The 25453-nt window shown below is 33.7% G+C and overlaps 2 protein-coding genes across 2 annotated transcripts in view; one reads left to right on the top strand and one right to left on the bottom strand.

Moving 5' to 3' along the window:
• CIP2A (cellular inhibitor of PP2A) overlaps positions 1–9675 on the bottom strand; it is a 39245-nt gene extending 29570 nt beyond the window's left edge. Inside the window, exons 1-7 of the mRNA XM_054577239.1 lie at positions 9574–9675; positions 5517–5664; positions 3718–3830; positions 2798–2892; positions 1841–1937; positions 663–785; positions 368–513 (exon numbers count right to left, since the gene is read on the bottom strand). Of these exons, the coding sequence (XP_054433214.1) occupies positions 368–513; positions 663–785; positions 1841–1937; positions 2798–2892; positions 3718–3830; positions 5517–5664; positions 9574–9675 (824 nt within the window). The remainder of the gene's footprint in view (positions 1–367; positions 514–662; positions 786–1840; positions 1938–2797; positions 2893–3717; positions 3831–5516; positions 5665–9573) is intronic.
• Positions 9676–9902: 227 nt separating this feature from the next.
• The window catches only part of DZIP3 (DAZ interacting zinc finger protein 3), a 112128-nt gene continuing 96577 nt past the window's right edge, over positions 9903–25453 (top strand). Inside the window, exons 1-3 of the mRNA XM_054577330.1 lie at positions 9903–10172; positions 21143–21240; positions 24133–24202. Of these exons, the coding sequence (XP_054433305.1) occupies positions 21209–21240; positions 24133–24202 (102 nt within the window). The 5' untranslated portion in view covers positions 9903–10172; positions 21143–21208. The remainder of the gene's footprint in view (positions 10173–21142; positions 21241–24132; positions 24203–25453) is intronic.

Genomic DNA, 25453 nt, shown 5'->3' with positions numbered 1-25453 from the left:
CAAAATAGGACACATTGACATGAATGTTCTTATAATAAAAATATTCTTTAAAAAATCATAATGTTCAAAATTTGAAACTAGTTTTGAAATAGATTAATCAAGATGCATACATTTTGGAGAATAACCTTCTTCATCAAAGACAAAGACTGAAACATATACACACACTCCCTTGTTATATTTTTATATTTCAGGCCAGGAAAGCAAAAAAGAACAAGAATAAAGTACATCAAAATATTCTTATTTAGTCTACTGTGAATCAGTAGAACTCAAGTTTACTAAATCTAAAAAGACAGTTTTATTTATCAGAAACAAATCTTTGTTTTTTTTTTTTTTTTTAAGTCTTAAAATTTGTCAGAGAGAGCCATACCTGGTAAGATAATCAGCAATTTTAGGATTCTTAAGGAGATCCATAAATAGATCAACTGAATACTTTCTGGTTAGTGTGCCGTCACCATTTATGAGAATATTAAATATTAGTTGAAAAGTCTGATGAATGTTTCGAGCATGGAACAGCTTAAAAACAAATTAAGAAAAGCATATTATACAAAAACAAAGTTAAGTTGAAACAATCCTAAAACTTAATAATGAGCTTCAATGACTTTTAAAGTACCAGAGAATATAAACTTCTGAATTATCTTCAAAACTAACAAAATCGTATTTACCTTTTCTCCAACCTCTTCACTTAATGTCAAACTGGATAATATTGAAAGTGCAAACACAACTAGAGTTAAACTGCTATGGGCCAAGAAGCTTATGAGAGTTCGATAAAAAGATTTCACATTATTCTGAGGAAGAAAAAATTAAAAAATAAATTAGAATGAAAAACTATTTTGTATGTTGGTTTAGAAAGTATATCTTGCACAAGGTAGGTAAACATTTATTAAACATCATTATCAGCTTAAAAGATCATTTCAAGGAGTGAGAGGGTACTTTTGTGTACTGCTTACAGTAGTATAGGCAACTACAATCTTGGTAAAGAGCTGTATTTAGATGCAGGATTATGAATAAAAGTTTAATTTATCAAACACATCCATGGTTCAAAATACCCTCCACCTCCAAAATAAGACCAGGTCAGAATAATCCAGCACATACATAAATGAGATATTATTTAATTTAAAATTAAACAGGTAATAATGAGCAGGGTCCGGAAGAAGAAACACCACTGATTGTGGTTGGTAGGGTACGTGAATGTCTCAGATGATATGGACAGCAATTTGAACATTTCACCTAAAGTGTCATATGGTGTGCTTGAGGGTAATATTGTTATGTTACAGAATTACATGCTTATGATTTTCTATCAAAAGATTTTTATATAATAAAAAAGGGGTAGTATTTGTGCCAGACTCTATATTGCACAGCAGGGAACTAGTCACAAAGCACCTTAAAGAATCAACAAACTCTCTTGATTTAATATATTTCTAATGGTGGGTCAGTTAACCTCATTAGTGTGCCTTTATAACAAATACTGGTATGATGCTAGCCATTTATTCATGAATCTTTCTGGTGGAGTTGCCATGGATTTTGTGGAAATATAAGACTGAGATAAACGGGAATGCCAGAGATATGTGTCCCTTCTATTAGCACAAAATAATTTAGCTTTTCTTGTGTTATTCAATACAACAAACAATGGGATGCTAACAGAAGGAAGACCTTTATTAGTCAACTTTTGTATCAACCCTAAACATCTTTAACACAACATATACTTAGGCTGTAATAGTTCAAGTTATTTGTATGTCATTCTGACTCTTCATTAACTTTGATGGCCCAGCCAGAAGAGACAAAGTGGATAAAATTTTCTTGAAGCACAGGGCCCACCACAAAACAAAGAGAAACTTCTTACCAAAGTCTTTATGTGTGTTTGAACAGAAAGATTGTGTCGACAAAGATTTGCCAATAATCCTAGACAAGGCATCGTTAACTCATCTTCAGAAGATTGACTGTTATTTTAAGAAAAATAATAAAAGATAAAAGCATGAGGTTTATTTTAAATTACTCAAAATTTACACATATAAATTCTTCTTTGCATACAAAAAGAAAAATCTGATTAACATGTGAAGACAGTCAAGCTTTGAATAGTACTGTCCATTTATTTCATGTTTTGAAACTAAATGATCCTATTCATTTAGCATGGAAATGCAGAAATAATTCTCAGAGTGACAATGTGCTATCTCATCAGGATATTATCCTCCCAAGAAGATTAAATATAAACATACAACTCTCAGTTTTCGATAATATTTTCCACTCAAATAAAGTCACTTCATACATTTTTGTTATGAAAAGTAAAAACCAAAGGGGAAGAGCTGAGGGAGGGAAGGTGGGAGGGGGCAAGGGAAAGAGGTGGGGGGGAGGCAGAGACAAATGTATTTAAAAAGTAAATAAATTAAAAAAAAAAAAAGAAAAAAAAAGAAAAGTAAAACTGCTTTACATCATTTGATCCTTAGAATCATCTAAGAGGAGTAGACAAGAATCAGTCTCAGTTTAAAAAAGATGGAAGAAATTACCTAAAAAAAAAAAAATTGAACTATTGCATGATTTTAGTTTAAAAATAAACCAATAGCCTTGGCTGGTGTGGCTCAGTGGATTGACTGGATTGTGAACCAAAAGATCACTGGTTCGATTCCGAGTCACAGCACATGCCTGGGTTGCAGGCCAGGTCCCCAGGAAGGGGCACGCGAGAGGCAACCACATACTGATGTTTCTCTCCCTCCCTTCCCCTCTCTCTGAAAATAAATAACTAAAATATTAAAAAAAAATAAACCAATAGATTATTTGGTTATATGTATGGTTGCATACTCACATATGATCTATCAGGAATGTAATTAATTCATCTATATTAGCACCAAAATGGAAAATTTTGATGTTATATGTTAACCTCTGCAGAAGTTGAATGCACTGAGAAAAAAAAAAATAATGACTATAAACACATAAAAATATATTGCATGCTTACCAAAAATGAACTTCTATGCATATTCTGGGTACATATCCATTTTAGGAGGCAGTTTAGAGCAAGAAGTTTTCCATTTCTTAAAATGGTTCTCTCTTTTTTAGAATACAAAATAGTACGACTACTAAGAAATTTAGGATTCATCTCCTGATTCACACATTCCTATACATCAGTCTCAAACAGCATTTTTTCATCAACCTGGTTTATTTAATCATCTTAAAATTCCATCAATCCTAAATATATATATATATTTCATATTTACCATCTTTAAAATCGAATGTCAGATTAACTGTCAATGCTTTCCATTCTTGTAAGTGTATTTTAGGTTCAGTAAAATATTATGGGTATAAGAAATTTGAGTCTATGCTAAATAAGACCAAATCTATGGCTTCCATTTTTATAGAATGTTTCCTTAACAAATTGAGACTAGATGCTAACTCAAATTACAATTTTAATGTGAATAAGTTAAATCTCAAAATATTGACATTTATGTTTATGTCTGTCAAAGCAGTTATAATGTAGATTTGTTTGTTCTTCAGTAATAGTGCTAGATGTGAATAAGTTTCCTTTCTTTAGAAACTTTTAAACAGCACTACATGTGTTATTAATCAGTTCTTACATTTATTAATGGAAAGAATATGCCTAATCATGCAGTATTATGCTGGCATATACACTGTAAGTTAGCAGTTTCTAATAGATATTATCAATTTTGATGTGAAAATAAGGAAGGAAGTACAACTACTAAGTGAAAAGTACTGTGCGCGTACGCATACCTGCAAAAACACTGAATCATTGTCGCAAGTGCTGCTCCGACATACCACTCCTGCCAGCACATTATTCAGGTTATATGTATTCTGAAGATAGTCTCTAGTTTCATTGTCTACAGCTATAATTTAAAATAAAATGGCACCAAATATATCAATTTGACATGTGGTCTTCATTGGTGAAAGAAATAACTTTAATTTCCATATTAAATTTGCCATTACATAAAAAATTAAATATGATACTGCTATTTTATTTACAAATACTTTCCAATACAAAAGGTTAGTCACAGAAATTGCATGACACAAAAGAGAAGAGAGTATGAGCTTTTCCTTTTTTACCAAGAAACAAATGATTTCTCTATGTGAACTAATTTCAAGGAAGAATACTGCAAAAATGAAATCTATTAACTAAAAAATAAATAAAAATTTAAAAAGCAAATATAAAGATCATCACTTTAATACACTTAAATGTTGAAAGTGACTGCCATTCTTACACAAATGGCTGGTGAATGTTAGAATTAGCATAGCCTTTTTTGAAAGCAATTTAGTAATGACTATCAAATTGAACAATGACCTTAAAATTCTACTGGGAATTTATTCAACAGATACATACTGATATTTGAGCAAAAGTACATAAAAATGTTCATTGTATTATTGATTCTAACAGTAAAAACTAAAAACAAACAAACAAAAAAAAAAACCATGAGTACATATCCCTAGTAGAGTGGTTGAATAAATTACAGTACTCTACAATGTGGTATAAGCAGCTATTAAACAGATACCATTATGGAAAGATAGCTAAGACATAGCAAATGAAAAAAGAAAAAAGTGGTGCTCTGCAACATCATTTTTGTTAAAAATAACCAATATTATTTGTTAATTTTTTTAATCTAAAGTTATTTGTTATAACATAGAAAAAGGTCTGGAAAGACATGTATCAAACCATTAAGAAAGATCCCCAATATCATTCCCCAAAGTGGAAATGAGGAGGGTGATGGTAACGAATAAAGGCTCATTTTATTTTACTCTCTATATCTAGTTGCTCATTTGGTAGCAACTAAGCCACTTGTCACTATTTAAATATAGATTAATTAAAGATCAGGTTCCTTAGTCTAGTACTCATACTCAAATGCTCAATAGTCCTACATGGCTTGTGGCTACTATATGAGACAACAGATACAGAACATTTTCATCAAGAAACTTCTATTGAATAGGCTGCTGTATGTTAATCCTTCTCGATCATTGTGATTTTTTAAAAAATAATAAGCATTCACTAATTTTATAATCACACACAAATATATCTTCCCTAAAGCCCCCAAAACAAATCGAAAGTAGCTATTAGATGAAAATTTAAAACAAAAGCTTAAGGTAGAAAAAAAAACCCCAGAAAAAGCAACATCTACGTTTTTACCCTTAGTCCTAAGTTCAGTGAAGTCTATCAAAAAAAGGATGACTTTTTTGATCATTAGCTATGATTCTTCTGAGTGCTGTGTTTTGTACTGGCATTATGTGAATGCAGTTTTTTTTAAATTCAAAGTAGGTCAACATTTCCCAAAGCACATTCTTATCTGCAGACCACTGAAATTTTGATATGCTTCAGATTCTTCATTCCAATAATTTTAAGAAAGGATGCATACAACATTCCCTTTTCAAGAGATCCGTAACACAAAATACCTAAGTTCCTGCAATGAAGAAGTCTTTTGAATGTGAATCATTCTCCTAAAGATCCTATAACTTTATCTGCCTCTTAAAAACTAATAAATTCATACATCTTTTAAAAAATGAAAAAGAGAAATTAAATAAATTACCTAATTGAGATAACAAACTGATGATACTGAAGATCAGTGGTGCACTTATGTTTGGATCTTCAAGTAGATCTACAAGGCAACTCAAGCATTCACTTGGTAATATCTGATTAGATGTAAACAATCGTGTGAGTTTCTGTCCGGAAATTACCTACAAAATAGTAATTAAAATTGTTAGTTAAAAATTGGCAATTTTTAGCTCTTTTCCATTTCAAACAAAAACTCAGTTCTTCCAAAGTGCCACTGCCACTCTCCTTCCCAATTTAGAAAATTCATACATGCTGTTCCCTCTGCCTGGGAGATTAATTACCTATCCCTTCTTTCATCGGCTAATGTAATCATTAGGGTCTCAACTTTAATTTGTTTCCTCCGGGAAGCTTTTTCTAATCTTCTTCCACCAACTATGTTAGGTTTGCCCATTATGTTATCGTACAGTACATTATACTTTTACTTCATAAACTGTCAAACTTTTGACAACCTAGCAATATATATCTTCCCTACTGGCCTAGTAATATTTATCTTTCCTACAACACTTAACACTCCATGAAGCAATCAACAACAAATCAATGCTCTACTACCAATGTATTTTTTGAATAAATGAATTCCAGTACATTCGTTGTACCTACTTTGAGGGAGTCAATAGAAAGTGAAAAGTAGCTAAATACAACAGCTTAGCTACAAGATTAACTATGTGATTATTCCTGATCCCTCTCAAAGACAATAGCTGAGCTGAGAAATTAGAAAAAAGATAAAAAAAAATTTTAAGTAGCCATATCAGGCATAGACAAACTTTATTTTTTGGTTATCCATTTTTTACTTCTCTTTTATAACCCTATAAAACACCCTCCCCCTTTCCACTCAAAAAGGTCAAGTTGGAATTGAAGGCTGAAAACAGTTGTCAGACAGCCAAGTATACTCAAAATGTTTTTTGAATGTTATTAATTAATAAGCGTATCTTTTCTATGAAAGGGGAAAAAGTTACTTTAGAATTAGATTAAATACGTTCTAAGTGTTTTTACTTTAAGAGATCAAGTCTAAGAAGGCTGCTTTAGCATCCCTATAATCTTTTATTTTTGTGTCCTTTTATTCCCTCACCCAGGTGTCAGTTTTTCTTCTAAAGCTTTGCTGGTAAGGGAGCTTCAGAATATCTTTTCCCAAGGATTTTGTATTTTAACATTAAAGTAAAAGTCTGTAAGACTGAAAAATGGTCCAAGGTGAAATCAGATATTGAGAGAAGATATTTTGTGGTAAGAAAACTTCTGAGCATTGCCGTTTTGCCTATTTATAAAGATAGCCCCCTAGAAGATTGAGACATTTCCTGCTTTAAATACTCTAACATGTAATAATTATTTGAGACAAGGTAAAATTAAAAAATTGCTGTATAAATTATATTCTTTGCTCATACAGATTTAACGTTTTATGCAAATAGAATTAATTTTAGTAATAACTAATATTTTAACACTTAACTCAGGTATATTATGTATGTTAATTCTTCTCATGTTCATAATAATTTCCATGGTAGGTGCTAACTATATTGCAGAAGAGTAAACCGAGGCACACAATGAGACAGTAGCCTAACTGGGATTCATTGTTTCTGAATCCATGCTCAAAATCACTATGTAAGATTAGTGCTATGAGAAACCATCAAGATTGAATATAACCACAGGCATGGAAACATTGGACAGTCTGACAGTGACCAGAGGGGAGGCAGGAGGGAGGAGGTAATGGTGGAAAGAAGGGGAAGGAACTAAACAAGGAACATGTATGAATGACCCATGGTCAAGGACAACAGTGTGGGAACTGACGGGGGCGGGGGCGGGGGGCGAATGGGTGGAGGAAGGCAAAGGGGGAAAAACTGGGACAACTGTAACAGAATAACAATAAAAAAATAGTCAGAAGTGAAAAAAAAAAAAGAAAATACATCAAGATTGAGACCAGTTCAGCTCTGCCAATCAAAAAGAATTCAAAGCTCAGGTTCTGCATGGGACTATAAAGAAAAATTAGCAGTAGAAGTACAGCCAAATAACAGAATGAATAATTAATTTCCTTTCACAGAACCACCATCTCTCTTTGTATCCTCAGGTGTTGCTCTCATGAGGTATGCACAAAGATATTTACCATTAGTATCATCAAAATGATTGAAATTTAAAAATCTGCGAATGACAGCAAATTTCACATATTGCTGGTAGGAGGGTAAAATGGTATAACTTGTGAAAAACTGCTTAACGGTTTCAAGTAAAACTGAGCATAAACAATACGACCTAACAGTTCCACTTCTATTTATAAAAGTATAAGAGAAATGAATGCTTTTATCTGCAAAAAAAAGTATGAACATATTTACAATATATTTATTGAAATTCTACCCAGAACTGGAAACAACTCAAATGCCCTTCGACAGACTATAAACTGGTGAATTTATAAAACAGAAATCTACACAGAAATAAAAAAAGAATATAGTGTGCAACATGAATGAATTTCAGATTATACTGAGTGAAAAGAAGCCAAATATAAATGTATTTTATAAATCCACTTATCTGAAATTAATGAGCAGTAACAACTGAAAAAATGTTATATGGGAGCCAGAAATATTTTATATTATGATACAGCTGGTAGCTACTTGAGTGTACATATATGTTAAAAGAAACTACCATGCTATTTAGTTAAGATTGCATTGTATTCACAGAATATCTATTATCTCTCTAAACGAAATAAGATTTTCAGTGAACCTCTTGAAAGTTTGGAACACAGTATCAAATCTTTAAGCCACAAATTCCTTGAAGTCTCCTTTAACTCATGATAAAATGGTGCTCAGATTCAAAACATACCTGTTTATTCTCAAAGACAGGTTATATTTAAAATTAATATTTAATACTTACCTCCTTTAGCTTAAGTAAAACTAACAGCCCTGTTTGTTCTGTGGCTTCTGGATCTACTAACATACCGTTCTATCCTGACTGAGAAGTAAAGCATTAGCATTTAACAACTAACACTATCATCATTGTTTGCAGAAATTTGTTGAGGTAATGAATGAAAAAAAAAAATGTGCTTAGGAGATGGGCACCTCAGTAAGGAGCTTGTTCCCTCAGTGAAGCTTGAGGGAACAAAGGCATATTTAAAGCACTCCAGTTTCACCAACTGATGTTGTTGTACCCGTAACAACTGTTTTCTCTTTGTAGTATTTTCCTAATCTTTGGTAATTTAACGTTTTATCACAGGGTTAACATTAAAAAATAGACTATATTTTAAAATTATGTTCAATTCTATGTTAATTGAAGCTGCAACAGAAAACATTAAAATGAGATTTGAGCTTCTTTGCCCTTTATTAAACTGAGGTCAATGTTGGTTGGAATCGCATGAATGCCTAACAAATGACAGCAGGTTAAGAGCCAAAAAGTTATAGCACAGAATAGGTACTCTAGGCACAAATCAGTGGGAACTAATGAAAACAATTCAGTACTTTAGGACTGAAAAACTGTGAACAATATATACTGGGAAAGAAAAAAGGTTATGATTACTGTAAATAAAATTACTTAGTTCAGAGAAAGTTGAAATAATATTTTTCAGGCTCGTGTTCAACATGAATTTTTAAAATAGAAGTAAGGAACGGGTTCAGATTGAAACTACCTAAGAGACAACGGATAAAACAAGTTTTAATCATCACTCTTTATCACTTTCACTCCCGAGAATCCCTGTATATTCCATCAGGGCTGTTACGATGGAAATACCAAAATAAAAAGCAAGGGAAAAGATACACGTTTGAACTTTCTTCTCTACCACCACAAACAAAGCCTAAATTCCCCAATTTTGTCCCAACCTTCCTCTTCCTAGGACTTGCAGCAGTCTCTCGTCCCTCCTCAACGCGGAGGACCTAGGGGTGGGAAAGAAGAGTGGACATTCAAGGCTGACACGCACCTACCTTCTTTACCAATACAAAAAGACAGCTGAGGAAGAGGGGAGCTGATCTTTCTTTCCTGAACTTGGGCCGCTACACTCCGGATGAACCGTGGACTAAATATTACTACAGGGAACATATCTCGTCCTCCCCGCTGGAGCCCCTCACCTCCAAGTGCCGTAAAAGCTGGGTAGCGTTCGCCTCCGACTTAACGGCTTTATACTGACTGATGGTCAGAAGCAAAGACTTCAAGCAGGCTGTGGAATCCATCGGGAACCGTCACAGGCCCGCCGGGGGGCAACCACCACCCGACGCAGTCAGGTCTCCGAATTTCGCCGCGCTTTTTTGATTTTCTTGGCCACACCCCCTCGCTTCCAGAAGCTTCCGGTTCCGGTCTATCCCCGGAAGTCCTTAGGACCGCTCTTAATGACGGGAGGGGATGGGGATAGGAGGATTGAGGGAAGGGAGGTACGGACGACTAGGTTGAGAAGATCAAAGATTCCGTGAAGGGGATTAGGAGCTGTCCTTTTAGACCCCTTATCTGAAAAGCCGCGAGGTTTCCGCTCCGAGATCACGCTAAGAGAGAAATCCCGCGAGAAATGCGATTGCTGCTCAATCTGCGAAGGGGCGGTTAGGCGCCAAGGGTCTTATTTCGTTTGTGCGCTGTATTTTCGTTTGATTCTTCGGGCTTCACCCTGGATGGCCAGTTTTTATTTGTGCCTCTTCCTCTACCCGAGAAATGGTCGCTTCCCCCTAGTCTAGATACGGTGAGGATCTCTGAGGAGAAACTTGGGATCTAGATTTTGAGGCGGCCTGGGAGGTGTCTCTTTTTAAAGTCTTTCATATTCCCCTTCTCTCCGGGATTGATTGTCTCTCCCAGTAAACCTGTAGCCATTGGGATTCTGTGTCAAGCTTGTCGTGCCTTTACAATTGTCGTCGTCAAACTTATTTGAGAAAGCTACCTGCGGGTGACTCCTGGGCTAGTTATTGCTTCGGGGGTGTCCTCATTAGCATCAATTTTTGTAAGTGAAGATGTCTTGTTTTATCTGGCATGATTGTTTTATAAATCCCTGTGTCTATGGAAATGGCACTGTCGTTTGTGGGTTTTGATCAGAGATAATATTATGCATGTGTGTATTATGAATTGGGTCGAATAGCTGTTTCTGCAGCTTTTTGTTTAATGTATACTACCGTGGAATAAAGCTTTAAAAACCAGTTTGAAGAAAACTGTAAAAATGGGGTACATATTATTGTAATTAAAGCATTTGTCAGAAATCATGTTTTGTCAATTCAAAAAATTTTTTTACATCACTGCATTTTAAAGACAGTATTTTTTTAATTAAAAGTCAAGTTTAAAATTAAATCTGAAAGATTAAATAATTAGCCAATTGAGAAATACATGTAAAAATCATTGGACAATTACTGTTCTTATGCATTTATTCATAACGCAAGTAATTTTTTAGGTGTAACAAGGGCTAGACGTTGCCAGTCAGAGGACAAAGATATAAAGTATCCCCTGCTCCAAAGGAACTGTCTAGTAAGGGAAACATCCTAATCAGCACCTATAAAATTTACATAAATTAAAGGCAAAATGCAGTTATGGTAGAGAGTGGAATCAGGCTGTCTGCTTACAAATCCTAGCTCTACTTTTACTGTATGACCATAGGTAGATTCTCACTGCTTCAGTCTCTTCATAAGGTAAAATCTTGCTAACAGTTATAGCTGTTTCATTAGATTGTTCATTCAATAAATAATTAAGCCTTCAATGTCCTAGGCACTGGTCTAGGCACTAGATTCGGTGAATAAAGTAAAAATCCTACAGTAAATAAAACAAACTTCTATCATGTTCTGGTATGGGAAAGGAAAACAATAAATAATAAGCAAAAATAGGAAAGTGAAATGGAAAAAATAGAACAACCATTTCTTTACTGTAATGGTGACTGAGAAGAAGGAAAAGGGAAGGTCAGGATAGAGAAAGCAACATTTGAGGAAATACTTCAAGGAGCCATGTTCTCTATGGGAAAAGATTTCTAGATAGAATGGCAAGTGCACAGGCCCTGAAGTGGGAGCCTGACACCCTGTGTCAGGAACAGCAAGGAAACCACTGTAGCTGGATTATGTATATTAGTAGAGATGAGGTCACGTCAGGTCCTGCAGACTGTTGCCTGGCATAAATACGTTCTCAGCAAATGTTAATTACATCTTAGGTCCTTGGCAAATGCAGTGATAACAGTTTGGTAGCGTTGGCCTTTTCACCAGTAATGACAAGTGTGTCATCATCCTCATCCCCATTTTGAGCCTAAGGAAAGGGTCAAATCTGCCTGCTGTGCCATCTTTCTATGAAATCTTGTGTTTTAACTTAAGCAGTCACACACATTTTGCACTGCTTCCATAAATTATTCATTTTAAAAAAATCATCTGAGGGAGGATATGTTTATTGATTTTAGAGAGGAAGGGAGTGGGAGAGAGACATTGGTTGCATCCATGCGTGCCCCCACCGGGAATGAAATCCACAGCCTGACTGAGAGAAACTCTCAACCTTTTGCTGCACCTGACAGTGTTCCAACCAACTGAGCTACCTGGGCAGGGCCGTAAAGTATTCACTTTAATATAAAAAAACCGAAAATTGATGTAAGTGTAATAGGGTGTACCATGATGATGGCTGTGAGAAACCCTAACATCTTTAGTCCCCAGTAATTGCATATCCAAGTATGGGAAACAGCCATATTTTAAACCTCCCAAACAGGGAAAAGGAGAAAGAGGAGGAGGAGGTGAAGCTGGGTGCACATGACTGAAGACCTTATTATTTGGACTCCATCCAGAATTCATTGGTGACCTCTGGTGTTACACTGGGGCCTGATCTAGTTAGGTTTGTATTTTAGATTGATTACATGGTGTGGCAGCTGGATGGGTTATGATTTTGAGGAGTGTAAGCCTACAAGTAGGGAGAATATTTAATTTGCTGGAGTCTTTCCAAAAGCTAATAACCAGGATAAATGAAGTAGAGACAGCAAAGGGGTAACAAATTTGAGAACTACTTATGGGGTGAAATATGCAAGATGTAATGACTAAGTTCAGACACGTAGAGCAAGACAAGGGATGAAACTAGGATTCCAAGTTTTGAATTTGTGTAGTTAAGAAGATACAGGTACTGCTAAGTAGTTGATAGAAAGTATTCAGGTTGTATTTTATGCTCAATGAAATTTTATATAGTTTCCTATATAATCGTAATGGCATTCTTACTAAGTTTATTCCCTGAGCGCTGTCCTGCGAACCAAAGGGTGGCTGGTTCGATTCCCAGTCGGGGCACATGCCTGGGTTGTGGGCAGGTCCCCGGTTGGGAGTGCACAAGATGCAATCACACATTGCTGTTAAAAAAAAAAAAGTTTATTCCTGAGAATTTTATAACTTTGGGGTTCTGTTTTTTTCCTATAAAATTTTAATTCAGCATTGCTCCTATAACACAAGATACTGAGTTTCGGGACATCTTTTATTCAGTCTACTAACTAAAATCCCATTAATTTTAATAGAGTTTTGCTTACTCTCTTATACTTCCTCGCTATTTATAATCTGCAAGTAATTCATCTCTTTCAGTATTTGTTGTTTTACTTTATTGCATTAGTGTAATCTCCAAAATATGGAATAATCATGGTGATACCAAACATCTTTGTCTTAATAATTGAATGGAAATGACCAGCATTTTGAGACAATATAATTTGTGCTATCAATGTGTGATATTCCTTAAAATATTTAGGAGATTTTGCCCTTTATATACCTGTTTTATTTAAAGATTTGCCAAAATGTTTGCTAAAAAAGTATTTAATGTTTACATTTATGTATCTTATTTTTCTCTTAAAAATGATAATGCCATGGGTTATGTTGCTTTTGTTCTTGGGATAATACCTTACTGAGCATTTGCCATGTGCCAAGCACTGTTCTGAGAACTTTATACTTACTATTTAATCTTTATAACAACTCCATGCTTTAGGTACTTAGGTTCTCCATTTTATAGATGAAAAAACAAAGACAGAGGTGTAATGATTTGCTACCACACAGGTAGTAATAATGAACTTATTTGCTATGCTTTCAATATTTTATTCAGGATTTTATATCTATGTTCATAAGAATTAAAAATTTTTTACTCTCAGAATTTGAGTTATATGTTACTTTTGAAAAATGAATCATAAGTGTTTCATCTTTTTTTCCTGTGCTATAGAATAGTGAGAATCACATAAGAATCATCTGATCCTTATGAGTTCTACACAGCTGGCTTATAAAATTAAGCATTATAGCTTATTTAGTGGTAGATCTTTAGAAAATGTTTGTATTTCTAATAGGGTTATTGATTTCATAATATTTTTGTCTTTTTTGGAGTTGATTTTGGAAACAACTAGACATTTTTTAGCATACCAACTATCTAGATTTAAAAAATGATTGCTATAAAGTTGCATCAGTATTCCAGTTATTCTCATTTTCTTTTCATTGTAGCTTTAAATTTGCTTTTTCATTCTAATGTTATGTATTTTTTTCTTAGTTGGGCTTTCTATTCGTCTATTTTATTCAGTTTCAATAACCCACTTTAGCTTTATTTTTTTTCAAAATTACTAATTTTAATTTTTAAAAATTCCATTCATATATGTACATTTTTCCTTTATTTGTTCTTTTCGTAGTTTTTTAAAAGTTGAAGGCTTAGTATATTTCCATACATTTTTTATGAAGTGCATTTATGCCAGAAAATTTTAAAAGACACTCGCTAAAATGAGCATCTGCATTTTATCAGTCAGGTAAATATATTTTTTAAATGCTAATACACATTCATTCATCAAATATTTACTAAGTACTAGTTCTCCTTCAGAGAGCTTAGAATTTGTTAGGGAAAGAGACAAACCAGAGTTAGTGTTATTAAAAGAAATAGAATATGCTATAGGAACACATTTTTTTTTTTTTAAGGGTAAAATACTAAGTGTCCAGTTCCTTTATTTTTCAAAGATTGGCACAAAATCCCTATTCCCTGTAAATTTTTATTCCTGTCTTTTATATTTTGTATAGGTATTTTTCCTAGTTTATAGTTTGGGAAAGACATTTAAAGGAGTTAAACAAAAGATGCTTGGGATCTTACAACCTAAGTGTAGGGTTGTCGAGCTCTTTTATTTCTTTTGGAAAAACTTAAAACACATATTCAATACTGAAGAGGAAAATGGAAATTTTTAATGACTCCTGACCAGGGTTTAAGTCATATTAGATGAGTCAGACTGAATGGCAATATGAACTATATTTTTGAGAAAAGTGCTGAGTTTATAGAATACCAAATGTTGTAATATGGGACTTAAACTAGAGCTATGAACGCAGCTCCAATTGTTCATTCATCCACTATATATGGACTGTTGAGTGGTAGGTACGATTCTAGGTTCTGGGGATACCGCAGTGATATAGCCAAAAAATTTCCACCCAAGTAGAGCTTTTATTTTAACTGGGGACATTGACTATAAATGAAACATATAAGTGAAATATATAAATGTTAGTGGTAAGTGCTGCTGTGAAGGAAAAGAAGGGGAAGTGGGATGGAAAGCATCAGAGGCAGGGTAAGTCATTGCAGTATTAGATAATGTGGAGTATTAATCAGTATTTGCTGTGAAACAATCACCTCAAAACTCAGTTAAAACCATGAGCATTTATTTCTTGCTCACAAGTCTGTGGGTTAACTGCAGTTAGTCTGATCTTGGCCCGATTTGGCTGGGTGGCTCTGCTTCAGCTATTTTGAGGGAAGGGAAAGATATGTAACGCTCTGTTTCAGGTATGTTGAGATGTCTAGCATATATCCAGGAGATGTTGAATGGGCTGTTGAATATATCATTTATAATTAAGGGAGAGGTTAAGGCTGGAAATAAAAATGTAAAGCCTCGAGACTAAATGGTAATAGGGTGAATATGGATAGAAATGATTGAACCAAAGTACTTAAGTATTTAGAGGTTGGGGAGATGAGGAAGAATCAACAAAGAACGCTTGAGAAGTAACTGCTAGAGGATGGAGGCCCTATTTTGACCCCGAGTTTATCTGCAAGGATCAGTCTTACTTGTAGCAATGGGCTGTTCTTGACTAATAAAGGAGGACTTAAGGTTAGTAAAGAAGGCAATCTTAATCTACACACAAATTCACTCTTCTGCTTTGAAAGGTTTTGAGGTGTGCAGAAGGATAGGAACCTTTATTTTTTAAATCAATATTGAGAGTTTAAAGGTGCCAGGTGTTCTGGGCACTAATGGTGTAATAAAGGAATTAAACAACTTTTTTCCTGACTTTGTAGAGCTTGCATTCTATTGGGGCATGAGACCAAATGTAAAAGTAGGAGGTCATTCAGTCAGCATAAACATTAGGTAGAACAAAAGTTCCATTCACCCAGGTTCCAAAGATTCAAGGCAAAGAAATTCAGTGGTAGAACTGGCAGAGGTCTAGGTGTGGAGTCATTTGGATACCATGTTCCGACTGTGACTAAAACAATTCAAATACTAATATTTAATTAATTTTACCTTTATGCAGGTCCAGGAAAAAAAGCCTGTACAATTAATGTCACCTAGTTTTAAGTAATGTCCTCGTCACAAAGCCAGAAAAGTTTATAAACCAAAAGTATTCTCCCTTTATAATTTTTTTTCTTTTTCCTTTCCGAACTGTCAGGTATTAAAATTCAGCTAATCTTGAAAAGATTTGCCAAACCTTAAGATAAACATTTTTACCCATTCAAAAAATTTCTGATTTTTTTTCTTTCTATTCATTTCATAGAAGTCAACTCTAGGTTAAAAGTACAAAGTTTGGATATTTTTGGTAAATGCCCCCTCCCCCCCATTTTCACCTGTAATTAGGAGGTTGCCATTTTGTTTAAACACAAGTACTATCCATTGTTTCTGAATCCAATTTTGTAGATATTAAATGCAAAAGTGACATACTTTTAAGTTACAGTAATCATTTTAATTATGGCTAATAGATATTGATGGTCTACTTTGTGCAAGAGGAGTCCTACATATGTCTCATTTTTAAATTTCTTATCTTTCAGAAAGTAGATATTAACAAGTTCTTGAAATGGATAGATATCTGTTTTGTGAATTAAAATGCGAAGATATTTTCTAAGACAGTGGTATCTATCCAAAGCAGAGTGTGCACATCTCAGGATATTTGAAACTGGCTTTTGGGGTAAGAGAACAAATATTGGAACATATTTATTTTAATCTCATTCTTTTTAATACTATAGTTACATATAATTCATAAATGAATTGCTATTCAGATGTTTTCAGTGTATTCTCAGGTTTACTGCTTTAGAGACATGTGGTCAAAATAACTAGAGACTTCCCCCAAATTTTTAACTTTGACAGAGTATTTAGACAAGGATTATTACTCATTTTAGCACTACATATAGTATCTGGCATTGTTCTGAATTGTTTTGTTGAACAAATGAATTCTCTTAGCAAAAACTAATGTGAATAGTATATTACAAAATATTAAGATAGCATGGTTAATTTTGCAGTATCATTTACTGACCAGAGCAGTCACAAAAATAGTGTTATTTCTGAGTGTTTGTCTGTGTGATTATTATCTAGTTCAGTTCCTAATTGCATGCTAAATTTATATGAAGTCAAATATCACACTTAATGGGACATAGTAGAAAGAATATGGAATTTCTGTTGGTGAAACTTGGGCATGAATTTCTACTCTTACTGATTTCTAAGCTTCAGTTTCTTAAGTTTTAAAATGGAACATAGTAACGTTTATCTTTCAGAGCTGTGTGAACATCAAATGTGTATTGATACATAGTCCAGAGCCCAGCATATGGGAGAAGTTGAAAATTAATCTTATTTTCACTGAAACCAAGTTAATGCAGCCAGTTAATTTTTATATGAATGGAAACTCTTCATAACTAAAAGCCTGATGTACCTTCTCACTTAAACCCTTCTTGCAAATGTATGTCTTCCTGAGATAATGAGGGGTGGCATTTTTCTCATATGGGTGGATCAACTTGGATCTGTGTAGGATAAGTTTTATTATTGGTGGTGATGGAGTCAAGTATATATTATGTCCTCCATTTCCTGCTTGATTATCATCTCTACATGTGTCATGCCTTAATATCCCATCTCATTTCCTTTTTTCATTATTGTCTAACAACCATAGTGTCAACGTGGTATTTTTAAGTTGCTGAATGTATTTCATTTTTGGAGAATTTGTTTAGGTAACACATGCTTCTCCCCACAGTTCCTAGCTAAAAATGTTTAGGAGAACTTCCTGTAACAAAGATTTATCTAGCCCAAAATGTCAGTCATGCCAAGAAAGAGAAACCCTGATTTTAGTGGGCATAAGAAAAGTTCTGGATAACTGAACTCCTTCCCTGAAAAGTATGAAGTATATTATTTTGTTTTCAAGCTAATAGTATTGAGAAAAGTGAGTTTCCTTTGTTTTTCTTTACACATTGATATTAACTTTTCTACTTGGCATTGTGTGATCCTAAGTACCAGAGCTGTCCAGGGTAGCAAATTCATGGGATATCCTCCCACACATTAAAATGTCAATTTGTTGGCCAATCAGAGCCTTTATGTGATCAGGTGGATTTAAAAACAATGTGCTTATATACAATTTAGGGAGGTGTTACAAGTCCTCACAGTAAATGTTTAAATAAATGATAAAAAAGTTAAAAACAAGAACTGTGCCTACTTTGGTATCACTAAACACAGCTTTAAACACAGCTTTACAATAAAATAAAAGTTTGTTATAATTTAATTCATAAGAGGAAAAGTGGGAGCTGGGAACTCAGAGCAGTAAAAAAGTATTTTATTGTTATCAAGGTACAAATGGTAATACCTTATTTTTCAGACAGCCTGCAAATAAAATCATTTTGGTTGGTAGATAAAGATGTGCTGTAAACTGACACTGAATTTCAACTTGCCCTATGGTCAACCAGCCAAAATCTGAATAGGTACCAGTGTAGGAGCAGTTCCTCAGTTCCAGGAAGGCAGAGTCAGATTTTAGTTTCCTACTGATAGGAAAAGTCTATTGAAATGACTAAACTAGAGGACACTAGGTTCACCCTTTTCCCCATGTTGCAGTTTAAAGGTTGAGGTTTAAAGGATATCTTCAGCATCTAGACAGGTAAAAACCTTTGGATTATTCTAGAAGCACAGTGGTAATGTTTCAGGCTAGCTACTTCCTTTCTGTTGCTAGGCACTTAGACCTTCCTTCCCAACAGAGGCTGTAAAGTGCTACTGCTGCTGCTGCTGTTGCTGGTAGGGTTTGCCACACATAATCCGCTTAGCTCCAGGGACAGCATGGGACTGATGATCTCTCCTGGGAAACCTGTCATCACAGAGATTCAGCTCAGGTTGTATTTTTAAGCAAGCTGAAAAAGAAAGCCATTAGCCTTTTAAAACTCTTAATTCAGGATCCAGGTATCTCCTGAATGATTAATTTTACACCCTTTTATTTTTCAAGCTAACCACTGAACAGCTTAACAGAGGCCTTCCAGCCTCTCTACTCTGTTGCCAGAGGATTTGCCTCCCTCTTTTTACCCTCCCTGTTATCTGTATTAACAACTAATGGCTAAATGAAAGATTATCGGGGGGTGGTGGGTATTCATGTCTGAGCTTTTAATATGTGGAAATTAAGGGATTGTTTATCTAGAAAAGGCTTACATTTGTTTGCTCTGGATATGAAATAAAACCTATTATTTTTTAATAAACTATCCAGGGAGGTTATAGAAACCATGGAAGACAACAGTTTGATTACCATCCTAAAATTCTCAAAGCCGTGTCCTTTTCTAGACAGCTGTATTAAAGAAATGAACCAGATCTGATTAAGCGTGAAAGAATAACAAGGTTTATCCAGCCTCTCTCTGCTTCGTTTTTAGCTTTAGGTTGTGCCTTTCATTGGTATTTGAATAGAATGTAAATTTAAATAGGCATATGTCTTTGCTTATTGAGGTTTTAAAATAAGAATAAAACTAATAAAATAGTTTACCCAGGAGAACTAGATTCTGCATAGGTTAATGCTGACAGCAAGAGTGTTTTGTTAGGGATGGGGGAGAAACTAAGAGGTGTTTTAAATGAAAAAATTTAGATAGAAGTCAGCATGTGTGCGAATCTTTGCATTTGTGTTTTGATTAAGAAGTATCAGCTAGCATAGAATTACCTTTGTCTAAAGACTTTCTGTGTAACTCAGACTGGTGTGAATCAAATACAGAATATAGGTAGTATTATAATTAGGGATACTTTTTTGGCAGGTGATCCTTTCAGGGCTTTTTTTAGCTTTTAGACCAGAATACTCAGACCTCAAGGCATATGAGGTTCAGGTCTTTCTTCCTCTCTACATATTGTCTTTTTTTTGGCTTTTGGGAAGACTGAACATAAAACAATGTTTCTTTGAGTAAATACAATCTGAATTCTTAATAGGTCATTTACAAATGATCTTGTGGAACATGTACTCTTGATTTGGGATTATCTATGCTGAATTACCTTTAGTAATGGCCTCCAAAATCTCTACCAATCTAATTTTATGGGTGTATATTAAATATACCTTTAGAGAAACTAGCTACATAATTGCTGAGGTAAGTAAGCAGTCCAGAGGCAACAGATGAAAACCTACCCAGTGTTGTGTTTGGTAGCAAGCCCGAGGCACTGTAGGTCTATTTCACTTATATTATTGCTGCCATATTCTTTTCTTTTTCCTCAACATTTCTTACTTTGCCCCAATGCACTGAGAAGTAGTTTTACATATGTTTGCTCTAACAATTCCTGGGCTTATGTACAATGGGATCAGAAAGGCAAGTCAGACTAGCAGAAGGCAGTGGAGTCTGGAGGCTTGAAATCTTGGTAACAGAGATCATATGGGACTAACTTGAGAGGAGTTGGTCCTGGGATAGTTAAGCAGAGAGCTAAATAAATTAATAATATACTAATGACACTATTCTATATTATTCCCCTTTGGTTTTCATTTGTGTTGCCTCGGTATTTTTTTTTTCTTTCAGGAAACATCCACAATATCTATTGATATTTGAGCCAGAGAGTATGCAAGAGTTCTTTACATCCTGCCTTTTTTAATTTTATGAAGATATAAGTTACACAACTTTGGGGAAAGTGGCTAAATGTTATTTTTAGACGAACAGAAAAGAGTAGTGCTATTGAGATTGTGTTAAACAAGAACTTTTTTACCTATTGGAAATAACTTAGTACAATCCTTTTCAGAAGCCATTTAGCAATGTACACGAGGCTTAAAATGTTAGCATGTTTTGACCTGGGAATTCTACATCTGAGATTTTCTTATAAGGCAATAATTATAAATACAGAGAAGGCCTTATGGTAGTGGAGTTTATCAAAATACTATTTATAATAAAACAATGAGAAACAATCTAAATGTCTAACTATAAAGAAATGGTCACAGAAACCCCAGTCAACCAATTGTTTTGTTGCCATTGAGAGTGATTACTAGAAATATAAAATAACAGGAAAGATGCTTTTCATATAGTGTTAAGTGGTGATGTAGTGTTCAGCATTGTCTATCAATATGATTACAGATTGGTAAAATATGCTTAGATAAATTAACTATATTAAAATGTGTACAGTGATTTATGTTTGAATGATAAAACTGTGATTTTTGTTTTTTTAGAGCAGTTTCAAAATTTTATTTAATGATCATGTACTACTTATATAGTAGGGAGAAAGAATGTAATCCTCCTACCTTTCCACTAAAAATACTACTTTCCTTACAGATTTAAACAGCAATAGTAAAAGTCAGTGTACAAGCATTGGACTTTTACAAAAGAATATTGTGCCTCATGGATTCTCTACCAGAAGAGTTTTTTGTGAGGTAAGAGATGAATTGACAAAAGCCAGCTGCATTTGTTGTATTCCGAAGACAGAATTTGTCTTTTCCATATAACTTTGGGAAGCTAGTGTGAATGACATGCCCTTATACTTCAACTTTGATTAGTGGAAGATGTAGACTGGGTAAAATCCAGTTTTAGAAAATTTCTTTAAGGATCACACCCTGGCTGAAGTGCTAAGAATTGAAAAATGTACCACAGCTTGTCATATTTAGGGCATCTCCACAAACTAGTATTTTATTTATCATTTAACAAGCACATACATAGATTTACTCTTTGCCAGGCATTTTTTAAAAATACTTTTACAAATGTTAACTTATATAAACCTCATAACAACTCTATGAGGTAGATGCCATTATTATCCTCATTTATGGAAGGTAACCTAAGCATAACACAGAAGACTATCTGAGTTGTTCAACTGGGTCCAAGCCAAGAGTGTGTCTGTCCCCTCCAATAAGGGAAAGTTCAGCCTTCCTATACCTCTCCCATATAATACAAAACAATAGCTTAGTATTGGAGATCTCCCTCCCACCTATAGCTATCTCATATAGTAAGCAATGTGATCTTTTAATTTATTTTACAAGCATTTATTAACCTCCTTGGTATTTAGGGAAGAAAGACCAAATAAAATTTGTGTATTTAGAATTATAATGTAGTAAGAAGATATATAAAAAGTTATTTTACATTTAGACAAAATGCATAAAAGTATTATATTAGAAATGTTGAAGCTATATATAGAAAGGAATATATAAATATTGACTGGGATGGAGTGGGTTTTCACAAGGTGATGTTTCAATGGAACTTGAATGGATAAGAAGCTTTTTGGTGGTTGTAAAAGCAGAGTGAATGGGAGGTCATTTGGCTAAGGAAATGGTAAGAAAAAGTACTTAAGACAAATTCTGGCAGAGCATTTTGACTTTCCTGCTAAGGAATTTAGCTTTATTTTGTGCAGAGCCATTGACATTTTAAGAAGAGAAATGAAATTTTACACTATTTTGGAAAGACTACCTCTGTTGGTAGTGGAAAGAGATTGGATGCAAGATACATTTGTAATTGCTGAGAAAGGAGCTGATGGAGGTTTGTAATAGTAGGAATAGGAAATGCTAGTAAGAAAGGAGAGATTCATAAAACTAGAACTAACTTAATTCTATGAGTGATTAAATATGAGAAAAGGGAAAAAGAGATGTAGAGATGGCTCAAAGGTTTCTAATGACCAGAAAGAAATTGGACCATTAACTAGTATGGTGTGTGTGAGAAACAAAGAGAGGACAGCTTATGAGTTCAGCTTTGGACATGAGGAGATTGAGTTGCTGCTAAGATATTCTAGTGGAGCTTGTAGAGTAGGTGGTTGGAAAAGTGTAGCTGTAGCTTCAAAGCAGTTGAGACTGGAGATAATAGATTTGGGAATCATTTGAATGGGTACTATTTGAGTTCTTGGAAGTTTACTCATTTATTTGTTTTGATATTTATTAATTCATTCGGTAAATATTTGAGTATCTACATTATGTCAAGATGTTGGATTAGATACTTGAAGTTAAGGTAATGAATAAGGACTTGATCCCTACTTGAGAATGTTTATACACAGCATAAATGAGATTGATTTAAGTAGAAAACATGGTATAAGGGGGGGGGAGCTGAAATTGGGACATTACTAGACACATTATGTGTATTTCAGGATATGTTGTTATAGCAAAATTTCAGTTTCTCCCAGCAGCAGATCAAAGTATACAGGTGGTAAAAGTAGCAGAATAGCAAAAGAAAAACACTAGTCTTGTGTCTAGTTTTAGCTTTGCTATTTTCTAAGTATATAACTTCAAACAAGTTATTTGTTGATAACAAAAGGAACTTTTTTGTGTTCATTTTTGGTGTGAGGCTTAGAAGTAAAGGAAAGGACAGTAAACAGGTTTTTCTTTTCCATGACATAAAGAGCACTCTGAATCATATTGTGAAATACTGTTTGTTTGTATGAGTCATCTTTTGTTGAAACTTTCACTGTGCGGCTAATGCTGTACTTTTTATCTATCCTGTTTCCCATCAGAAAAAAATCAGTTTGCATAGAGTATTTAGATAATAGAGGATTGAATTTAGATGATAGAAGATTATCTGTCAAATGAGTATATAAATGGGATAATATAAAGTACAATTCTGAGTAAATCAATTGATAGAAGTTTCTTACCACAGTTTTATCTCTTGCAAGTGTATAAAATTAAGATTCTATAAATCACATATGATTCTTTGTTGTAGTTCTTATATTTTTAGTCCTGTGTCATGGTTCTGTATATAGGCAAAGAAATTTTAAAAATAAATTTTCAGTTTAGTATATAATACTGCATATGTTCATCTATCAGGCCAATCTCAAAAGCAAAACTTGTCAGATTACTCCTCTTTTATAAAAATAGTTGATAACTTCTAAATATTTTTGAAAATTAGACAACTGTAAGGCCAGGAACTTAAAACAAAAAATAAAATGATCTATATAATAGATCCTTTCCAAACCTTTATTATCTGCACAAAGACATACACATGTATATACATAAAACATCAACCTTTTCAAAAATGTTCTTTCTTTACATTGAAACAGTGATATAAGGTTAATTTTACCCCATTATTTTGGTCTACTGTATGTCTGTTTGAAGATGAAGTTTTTCATGTCAGCTCTCTCTTATCTCTACCACAATACAATTAGGGCATGGCATAATTTCATTGAATCCCCTGAGAGATATGGCATCTACCACCATTTAACAGTCTTGTTACACAGTGTTTATACTTCTGAAACTTCCAGACAAAAATTCACTTTTTAGAGTTTTTACTAAATTTGATTGTGTTCTTTGTAAGGAGATGCTCTGGATACACCTTTCTTTTTTTACTTAAAATAGGGATTCTCCTGTGGAGGAGCAAACTAAGGAGAAAATTGAGAATAAAGTAGAAAAACCAACTGATCAACTGGTAAGAGGAGATTTAATTTTCATTAACTTTTAATAATGACTGATTATGTAATACTAAATATAATTAGTTCAATTATTTTAAAATTTTTGGGGTAAGTTCACTTTTGTACCTTAAGTAAAACTATTGTCATAATTAAACCTTTCTTTGATAATTGATACCTGTCTCAAAGTTATCATCCTATGCACAAATCCTCACTGTAAGGTAAAATTAATAGACTGTTGAATCAACTTGCCTAGAAACATCTCAGTAGTTAGTTTTAAGAAATCTCTTATTTGTCTTTTAAAAGCAAAATTCAAACGATATACATACAAAGAAAACACACACACACACACACACCATTTTATTTAGTGAAAAATTCACTGCGTTGTTACTGAAGTTAATTCTTTTCCCTGTTTCTATGATTTTACTGTTAGAATGTTCAATACTTAATGACTGAAAATAAATTATACGTTAATAGAAAGCTTTTATTGCCACTGATAATATACTTATGGTTGATTAAAATGAGTATCATGTGTGTGTATTTAATGACATCTAGATGAACAAGTGTTTGTTAGGTTTTGCTCAAGCAGCTTTTACCTTACACATAGTTTTATATAATGAATGATATCCATTTAATAAAGTTTATAAAGGTTATTCAGTAACTTATGAAGAGAAAATATATAAACATAAAATGACCATAGTATTTACTTGCATGAAGTTGTCACCATAAAAATTTTGCAGAGTAAACACAGTATGTGTAGATGTACATAGGGATGCACAGTTGAACTGGGGAGAATAGGTTCAGAAAAAGCATTTCAAGATTCAGATTTGGGAATACAGGAGGCAAGGGGGGTGGGAACTTTGACCTGATTTTGATTTAGCTGCTAAATCAATTTTGCAAAAATGAATTGAGCATGGAATATTTTGACAACTAACTTAAAAAAATAAAAATTACATTTATAAGACAAATTATATTTAACAAGCATGATGCTTATAGTATTGCCTGTTGAAAAAATTTTATTTATGTCATAACCTTGCTTGTGTATCAATTTAGTAATTAGTGTTAGGTGATTCTGCAGTGACTTCTGATGGCAGAATTGACCTTTAGTTTGAAATATATATACTACTGATAATAGCAATCTTTATAAGGGTTTGTCTAGTTACTTAATGGAAGTTCTTTTTTTAACTTTTTGAGAAATTTCAAACCTACCAAAAAGTTGTAAGAATAATACAACATGCACTTACACACCCTTCACTGATAAAAATGTTTTT

The sequence above is a fragment of the Pteronotus mesoamericanus genome, unplaced genomic scaffold (assembly GCF_021234165.1).
Source record: "Pteronotus mesoamericanus isolate MK-2021 breed Mesoamerican mustached bat unplaced genomic scaffold, CSHL_Meso_final contig_42, whole genome shotgun sequence".
Lineage (NCBI taxonomy): Eukaryota > Metazoa > Chordata > Mammalia > Chiroptera > Mormoopidae > Pteronotus > Pteronotus mesoamericanus.
Note: the sequence above shows the minus strand (reverse complement) of the source record. Positions and strands in the feature narration are given on the sequence as shown.